The sequence below is a fragment of the Oncorhynchus clarkii genome, chromosome 32 (assembly GCF_045791955.1).
Source record: "Oncorhynchus clarkii lewisi isolate Uvic-CL-2024 chromosome 32, UVic_Ocla_1.0, whole genome shotgun sequence".
NCBI classification, from domain to species: domain Eukaryota; kingdom Metazoa; phylum Chordata; class Actinopteri; order Salmoniformes; family Salmonidae; genus Oncorhynchus; species Oncorhynchus clarkii.
This window is the reverse complement of record NC_092178.1, coordinates 29637115-29646314: the sequence shown is the minus strand read 5'-3', so window position 1 is coordinate 29646314 and position 9200 is coordinate 29637115. Positions and strand designations below refer to the sequence as shown.

The 9200-nt window shown below is 42.0% G+C and overlaps 1 protein-coding gene across 1 annotated transcript in view; it reads left to right on the top strand.

Moving 5' to 3' along the window:
• Nucleotides 1-855: 855 nt before the first annotated feature.
• Nucleotides 856-9200, top strand: part of LOC139391949 (brevican core protein-like) — a 41819-nt gene continuing 33474 nt past the window's right edge. The window contains exon 1 of the mRNA XM_071139559.1: nucleotides 856-1055. Within this exon, the coding sequence (XP_070995660.1) occupies nucleotides 1036-1055 (20 nt within the window). The 5' untranslated portion in view covers nucleotides 856-1035. The remainder of the gene's footprint in view (nucleotides 1056-9200) is intronic.

Sequence of the window (9200 nt, the reverse complement as noted above, 5' to 3'; positions counted from 1 at the left end):
AACAACCAACTTGAATGAGCTTGAAACTTAAAAAGAATATTGTTCAAATATTGTACAATCCAGGTGTGGAAAAAGTCAAGGGGTGTGACTACTTTCTGAAGGCACTGTATGTACTGTGTACCAACCACTCAACTCTACTCTGTTTCCCAAAATTCACAGTTTAACCCTTGGGATGGGATGCCACACTGTGCTTGCTTTAACTTTGAAGTTCAAAGGTCTTTGTCAACCTTTGTGGACATAAACATTGCATGTACTCATTTTGATCTAAATAATATCCCAATTTAACATAATATATAGAATTTCTAAATAATTTGCATTATGTTCATTGACCAATATTAAACTATTGTAAGTGTATTGTAAATGCATTATTCATGGTTATCTGCAGGCATACGTTATATTCAATATACTTTTTTCGTAGGCTGCAGCCCATCTTCACATCGTTTTCTTGCCTGCTTCCTGCTAATCTAGTGGATACTCTCTCTCAGCGCGTGCCTGCAGCATCAGCAACTTGCCCGCATGCTGCACTGACTGACGCACTATCCCCATTTGTCTCCTCTCTACGCACGGCATTTCTCTTCTCTCGCCCTTTTACTGCAATAGAACCCTGTGTCCTTTCCATTAAATGTCATATTCACCATCAGTTTTATGACGAATAAGCCTACATTGAGACGTTGCTCAAGCAGTTCAACTGCATTGCTCTGTAGGCTGTCATTCCATCCCACTTTATACCCCATCCCTTTTTGACGGACACATTCTCCTCCATCCTCTTAGTTGCATGAAAAAAGTGGGCAGTTCAAGATTTTATATTTGCCCTCACTGTCTCAAACTCCCTCTTTTCTCCCTGTTCTTTGCAGCCGGTCGGACGCACGCGTCCCATACCTGCATAGAGCTCCCTGCATTTTTGAGGACCGTCCCTTATCGAACGTCGCAATATCCCGCGCGCACTGCACCAAGAGGGAGCCGATACCGAAAATAATTAACTTCACTTCAACCAAAAATATTATAAAGTCCAGTACTTCACAACCATTAGTCGAAATGTTTGTCAAAAGAATGCGGTAGGTGACGTTTTATTTCATTTAGCCTAACAGCTTTGGACCGATGCCGCTTAAATGAGGGCAGAAAGTTATAGTTGACCATGTCAGAGTATATTTATTGTATTTACCCATAACCTGCACTTATATGTGACATGGAGCTTTTCTTTCTTTCCTCGCATTGCGTTCCTCCCCCGGTGGTCCTGAATTTAGCCTACTCTTATTTACATGGGCTATAATAGGGCTACAAACAGGATTAGACCATTTAGGGTCGTATTTCTTTGAAGCTCACCCGCGCACTGTCAGGACAAAAGTATATGTTAAGAACAATACCTTTCAAATTTCTTTATTCCACTGTGACATTTGGCAGCGTAATTTTAACGTCTTTGCATCAGATTGAGGATAAACCCAGTAACATAACTTTTCATGACATAATCTTAATGCAGTGTCTTTTGGCTGATACGTTTTAAACTTTGTTTTGGAGCTTAAAGTTTGAACCAACTATGTGCCGAAGGTGTCGCCTATTAAATGCTGCTGATGAACGAGGGTTTTTATGTGGACATTTGAGAGTTCTGATATGGTTTGTGGAACATCTTGCAAAGCTCTTTAATGACATTAAGAAACGTACAGTAGACGTCTTCACCCTTTTTCTAATGTAGAAACTTACACATAATTCAACTCCATACTTTCCTTCACCACTTTCTTTTTTGCTCTTCTCCACTAGTACAGTACCCCTCCTAGTAACTCTCAGTTTAGACAGGGTCATAAATAGCATCTCTCACTGTCTTTAGTCTTTCTTTCTCTCTTACACTCCCTCTCTTGTCTCCTCCCTGCTACCTCTATTTCTCTATCTCTCTCTCCTGCTCTCTCTCTCTCACTCCCCCCTCTCTAATGCAGTCTCTTAGTGGACATGTTGCCTTTGGCATCACAGGCTAGAAGCCTCAGTCTCTGTCAGTGACATTCGACTTTAAAGGTCCAGTACAGTCAAAATCGTGATTACCTGTGTTTTCTATTTATTTCCACACTATGAAGTTGGAATAATATTGTGGAAATTAGGACAAATCCCTTTTTGTGTAAGAGCTGTTTGAAAAGACTGCTTGAATTTTCAGCCTGTTTTGGTGGGATGGAGTTTTGGCCTGCCTGGTGACATCATCAATAGACCAATAAGAGAGTTCCAAACCTCTCTGCCAATAACATCTAGTTTTCAGTTTTCCCCTCCCCACTCAGACCACTCCCAGACAGTCCTATCAAAATTCTTGCTTGAGAAATAGCTCTTTGCTAAGAAGCTATTTTTGTTTCATTTTGACAATTTTAATTGAAAACAAAGTAGTAAATATAGTAAATATATGTATTTATTTATCCTTTATTTAACCAGGAAGAGCTCATTGAGATTAAAATCTATTTTTCAAGAGCGCCCTGGCCAAGATAGGCACCACCAAGTCATTACAAAATAATTACAGACAGGACAACATGAAAAACTACAAGTAATCTAGTAAACCATTGAATTCACAAGAGTATAAAACAGCAAATTAAAAACATTGACAGGTCAGGGAATCAGCCTCAAAATCCTTCATCAGTGATTTAAAAACACCAATCGGGACAAGTTCTTCCAGTTTAAAATTATTTTGTAAGGTGTTCCAAGATGATGGCGCAGAGTACATAAAAGCCCTTTTACCAAATTCAGTTCGGACATTTGGAACAGTTAGCAGGATAAAGTCCAGCGAACGAAGAGAGTACCCACCACATTTCTGAACAATAAAAATGCACTACTAAAAAGGTAGTAAACCCAAAATGGCTTTGTAAATAAAAGTATTCCAGTGACAGCCTACGAGTGACTAGAGAAGGCCAGCCAACCCTGGTATACAAAGTGCAGTGGTGCGTAAGGGTTTTGCAGTTTAAAATACATCTCAAAGTGCCATGGTAAAGACTGTCAATTGATCTCAAACACTGAGCGGAAGCATTCATATACAGTGCCTTGCGAAAGTATTCGGCCCCCTTGAACTTTGCGACCTTTTGCCACATTTCAGGCTTCAAACATAAAGATATAAAACTGTATCAACAACAAGAAGAAGAATCAACAACAAGTGGGACACAATCATGAAGTGGAACGACATTTATTGGATATTTCTAACTTTTTTCACAAATCAAAAACTGAAAAATTGGGCGTGCAAAATTATTCAGCCCCTTTACTTTCAGTGCAGCAAACTCTCTCCAGAAGTTCAGTGAGGATCTCTGAATGATCCAATGTTGACCTAAATGACTAATGATGATAAATACAATTCACCTGTGTGTAATCAAGTCTCCGTATAAATGCACCTGCACTGTGATAGTCTCAGAGGTCCGTTAAAAGCGCAGAGAGCATCATGAAGAACAAGGAACACACCAGGCAGGTCCGAGATACTGTTGTGAAGAAGTTTAAAGCCGGATTTGGATACAACATTTTTTCCCAAGCTTTAAACATCCCAAGGAGCACTGTGCAAGTGATAATATTGAAATGGAAGGAGTATCAGACCACTGCAAATCTACCAAGACCTGGCCGTCCCTCTAAACTTTCAGCTCATACAAGGAGAAGACTGATCAGAGATGCAGCCAAGAGGCCCATGATCACTCTGGATGAACTGCAGAGATCTACAGCTGAGGTGGGAGACTCTGTCCATAGGACAACAATCAGTCGTATATTGCACAAATCTGGCCTTTATGGAAGAGTGGCAAGAAGAAAGCCATTTCTTAAAGATATCCATAAAAAGTGTCGTTTAAAGTTTGCCACAAGCCACCTGGGAGACACACCAAACATGTGGAAGAAGGTGCTCTGGTCAGATGAAACCAAAATTGAACTTTTTGGCAACAATGCAAAACGTTATGTTTGGCGTAAAAGCAACACAGCTGAACACACCATCCCCACTGTCAAACATGGTGGTGGCAGCATCATGGTTTGGGCCTGCTTTTCTTCAGCAGGGACAGGGAAGATGGTTAAAATTGATGGGAAGATGGATGGAGCCAAAATACAGGACCATTCTGGAAGAAAACCTGATGTAGTCTGCAAAAGACCTGAGACTGGGACGGAGATTTGTCTTCCAACAAGACAATGATCCAAAACATAAAGCAAAATCTGCAATGGAATGGTTCAAAAATAAACATATCCAGGTGTTAGAATGGCCAAGTCAAAGTCCAGACCTGAATCCAATCGAGAATCTGTGGAAAGAACTGAAAACTGCTGTTCACAAATGCTCTCCATCCAACCTCACTGAGCTCGAGCTGTTTTGCAAGGAGGAATGGGAAAAAATTTCAGTCTCTCGATGTGCAAAACTGATAGAGACATACCCCAAGCGACTTACAGCTGTAATCGCAGCAAAAGGTGGCGCTACAAAGTATTAACTTAAGGGGGCTGAATAATTTTGCACGCCCAATTTTTCCGTTTTTGATTTGTTAAAAAAGTTTGAAATATCCAATAAATGTCGTTCCACTTCATGATTGTGTCCCACTTGTTGTTGATTCTTCACAAAAAAATACAGTTTTATATCTTTATGTTTGAAGCCTGAAATGTGGCAAAAGGTCGCAAAGTTCAAGGGGGCCAAATACTTTCGCAAGGCACTGTATAAAATATCCCCATAGTCTAGTAAAGGCATAAATGTAGCTGATACTAGCCTCCTTCTGGCTTCAAAAGAAAAACAGGCCTTATTCCTAAAATAAAATCCCAATTTCAGCTTCAATTTTTTTGTAAATAGTTGAATATGCAATTTAAAAGAGAGGCCGTCATCAATGAAAATTCCAAGATATTTATATGAGGTTACAACCTCAATCTCCTTGCCCTGACAGGTAGTAATAGGTGAAAGGTTCAGAGGACTATTTCTTGCATTAGAAAACACCATTAGTTTAGTTTTGTCAGTATTGAGGATAAGCTTCAATTGACACAAGGTATGTTGAACAGTATAAAAAGCAGTTTGCAAGTTCTGGAAAGCTTCTGTAAGAGACAAGGCACAACAGTAAATAACAGTATCATCAGCAAAACATGAAGTTGTGCATTTTGGACATTTTTGTCTAAATCAATTATATAAATAGTGAATAAGAGAGGACCAAGTACAGAGCCTTGGGGCATACCATTCAAAACAGACAATTTAACAGACATAAGACCATCAAATTGAGTGCACTGAGTTCCATCAGACAGATAGTTAGCAAACCATGCAACTGCATGCTCCGAAAGACATACACTCGACAATCTCTGCCCTAGTATAGCATGATCAACTGTATCAAAAGCCTTAGAGAGATCAATAAAAATTGAGACACCGTGCTGTTTTTTGTCAATGGCTTCAGTGATATCATTTAAAACCTTCATGGCTGCTGTAAATATACACTGCTCAAAAAAATAAAGGGAACACTAAAATAACACATCCTAGATCTGAATGAATGAAATATTCTTATTAAATACTTTTTTCTTTACATAGTTGAATCTTTGAATCTTTGAATTTATCAACCCATGGAGGTCTGGATTTGGAGTCACACTCAAAATTAAAGTGGAAAACCACACTACAGGCTGATTCAACTTTGATCTAATGTCCTTAAAACAAGTCCAAATGAGGCTCAGTAGTGTGTGTGGCCTCCACGTGCCTGTATGACCTACCTACAACGCCTGGGCATGCTCCTGATGAGGTGACGGATGGTCTCCTGAGGGATCTCCTCCCAGACCTGGACTAAAGCATCTGCCAACTCCTGGACAGTCTGTGGTGCAACGTGGTGTTGGTGGATGGAGCGAGACATGATGTCCCAGATATGCTCAATTGGATTCAGGTTTTGGGAACGGGCGGGCCAGTCCATAGCATCAATGCCTTCCTCTTGCAGGAACTGCTGACACACTCCAGCCACATGAGGTCTAGCATTGTCTTGCATTAGGAGGAACCCAGGGCCAACCGCACCAGCATATGGTCTCACAAGGGGTCTGAGGATCTCATCTCAGTACCTAATGGCAGTCAGGCTACCTCTGGCGAGCACATGGAGGGCTGTGCGGCCCCCCAAAGAAATGCCACCCCACACCATGACTGACCCACTGCCAAACCGGTCATGCTGGAGGATGTTGCAGGCAGCAGAACGTTCTCCACGGTGTCTCCAGACTGTCACGTCTGTCACATGTGCTCAGTGTGAACCTGCTTTCATCTGAGAAGAGCACAGGGCGCCAGTTGGGAATTTGCCAATCTTGGTGTTCTCTGGCAAATGCCAAACGTCCTGCACGGTGTTGGGCTGTAAGCACAACCCCCACCTGTGGACGTCGGGCCCTCATACCACCCTCATGGAGTCTGTTTCTGACCGTTTGAGCAGACACATGCACATTTGTGGCCTGCTGGAGGTCATTTTGCAGGGCTCTGGCAGTGCTCCTCCTGCTCCTCCTTGCACAAAGTCGGAGGTAGCGGTCCTGCTGCTGGGTTGTTGCCCTCCTACGGCCTCCTCCACGTCTCCTGATGTACTGGCCTGTCTCCTGGTAGCGCCTCCATGCTCTGGACACTACGCTGACAGACACAGCAAACCTTCTTGCCACAGCTCGCATTGATGTGCCATCCTGGATGAGCGGCACTACCTGAGCCACTTGTGTGGGTTGTAGACTCCGTCTCATGCTACCACTAGAGTGAAAGCAACGCCAGCATTCAAAAGTGACCAAAACATCAGCCAGGAAGCATAGGAACTGAGAAGTGGTCTGTGGTTACCACCTGCAGAACCACTCCTTTATTGGGGGTGTCTTGCTAATTGCCTATAATTTCCACCTGTTGTCTATTCCATTGAACTGTTGTCTATTCCATGAACTATTTTCTGAGGAGAGTTTATGATGGGTATTCTTCTCCTCTCAATACAACCCCGCTTGAAGAAGATCATTGCACATATATGATCTGACCCCCGCGGTACTGCTTTGGCACTTTAATCTAGTGGCACCAATAGGATTCTAGCTCATAACTACCAAACTATTATCAATATTCAACTTCAGGGCTAATTTTAACCAACCTAATTTGCCAGACGTGATTTAAAATGGCTGGTGACAGAGTGGGAGTATATTACTTGTTATTATCCTTGGCTTGTGTGCTTTGTGGTCACAAAGGTTGTTGTCCAGAGCCCACATTAGTGTAGAACATCCACCCCCCAAGCTACGTCTGAAGATTCAGTCTTGACAAACAAATGTTATTGCCACCATTGGTTGTGAATTTGATCTTTTGAAGAGTTTGTCAACCACTGGTAGGTAGTACAACTATGTTGACACAAGGGTTGGGGTCAATTCAATTTCAATGAAGTCAAATCAGGGGGTTGGCTAAAATTCAATTTCCATTTTTTTGATGCTATTTCAGTTTATTTGAAGACACTTTCTGATAGACTCTTGGGTTCAATCAAATGTCATTTTCACTCCCAAGTGGAGCAGCTGTTAAGGCACTGCATCGCAGTGTTTCTAGAGGCATTGTGGCTTGGCAGGGTCATGTTTCGGAGGACACATGGCTCTCGACCGTTGCCTCTCCCGAGTCCGTACGGGAGTTGCAGCGATGGGTCAAGACTGTAGCAATTGGATATCACAAAATTGGGGAGAAAAAGAGGTAAAAGAACCACAACAAAAATTATTTTCAACCAAGAATCTGAAATTGCAATAGTGGGGGTGGTTGTGTGATTCACACACTTTTTATTAGCTACATGAAAAGGAAGGATGGATGGATAAATAGATAAATCCATTAGGATTTATAATCTATTGAATATGCAGCCCAAATAATATGTAATAATCCTTACTAGAGATTTCCACATCAATGACATCAATCTCCCATTGACATTAATACTTGACTTACGTGAAAGTTCAAGTTACAGCACACACACATTTCTCAACTTACAATGCAGCCATAAATGACTGTAGAGGTAAGATGAGCAAACTCTTGGGATGTGTGATAGAGAAAACAGACACTGGGGAGTTGAAGAGTAATCTTCCCTAAGGGGCTTTTTTTGTGGTAACGGGACATGAGTGATTTATGAATATGTGGAAGCAGGTTAAATGAACTTAACAGAAAGTAACTGGGTTCTACATGGTTCAAATCAAATCAAATCAAATTTTATTTGTCACATACACATGGTTAGCAGATGTTAATGCGAGTGTAGCGAAATGCTTGTGCTTCTAGTTCCGACAATGCAGTAATAACCAACAAGTAATCTAACTAACAATTCCAAAACTACTGTCTTGTACACAGTGTGAGGGGATAAAGAATATGTACATAAGGATATATGAATGAGTGATGGTACAGAGCAGCATAGGCAGATACAGTAGATTGTATCGAGTACAGTATATACATATGAGATGAGTATGTAAACAAAGTGGCATAGTTAAAGTGGCTAGTGATACATGTATTACATAAGGATACAGTCGATGATATAGAGTACAGTATATACGTATGCATATGAGATGGATAATGTAGGGTAAGTAACATTATATAAGGTAGCATAGTTTAAAGTGGCTAGTGATATATTTACATCATTTCCCATCAATTCCCATTATTAAAGTGGCTGGAGTTGAGTCAGTGTCAGTGTGTTGGCAGCAGCCACTCAATGTTAGTGGTGGCTGTTTAACAGTCTGATAGCCTTGAGATAGAAGCTGTTTTTCAGTCTCTCGGTCCCAGCTTTGATGCACCTGTACTGACCTCGCCTTCTGGATGATAGCGGGGTGAACAGGCAGTGGCTCGGGTGGTTGATGTCCTTGATGATCTTTATGGCCTTCCTGTGACATCGGGTGGTGTAGGTGTCCTGGAGGGCAGGTAGTTTGCCCCCGGTGATGCGTTGTGCAGACCTCACAACCCTCTGGAGAGCCTTACGGTTGAGGGCGGAGCAGTTGCCGTACCAGGCGGTGATACAGCCCGCCAGGATGCTCTCGATTGTGCATCTGTAGAAGTTTGTGAGTGCTTTTGGTGACAAGCCGAATTTCTTCAGCCTCCTGAGGTTGAAGAGGCGCTGCTGCGCCTTCTTCACAATGCTGTCTGTGTGAGTGGACCAATTCAGTTTGTCTGTGATGTGTATGCCGAGGAACTTAAAACTTGCTACCCTCTCCACTACTGTTCCATCGATGTGGATAGGGGGGTGTTCCCTCTGCTGTTTCCTGAAGTCCACAATCATCTCCTTAGTTTTGTTGACGTTGAGTGTGAGGTTATTTTCCTGACACCACACTCC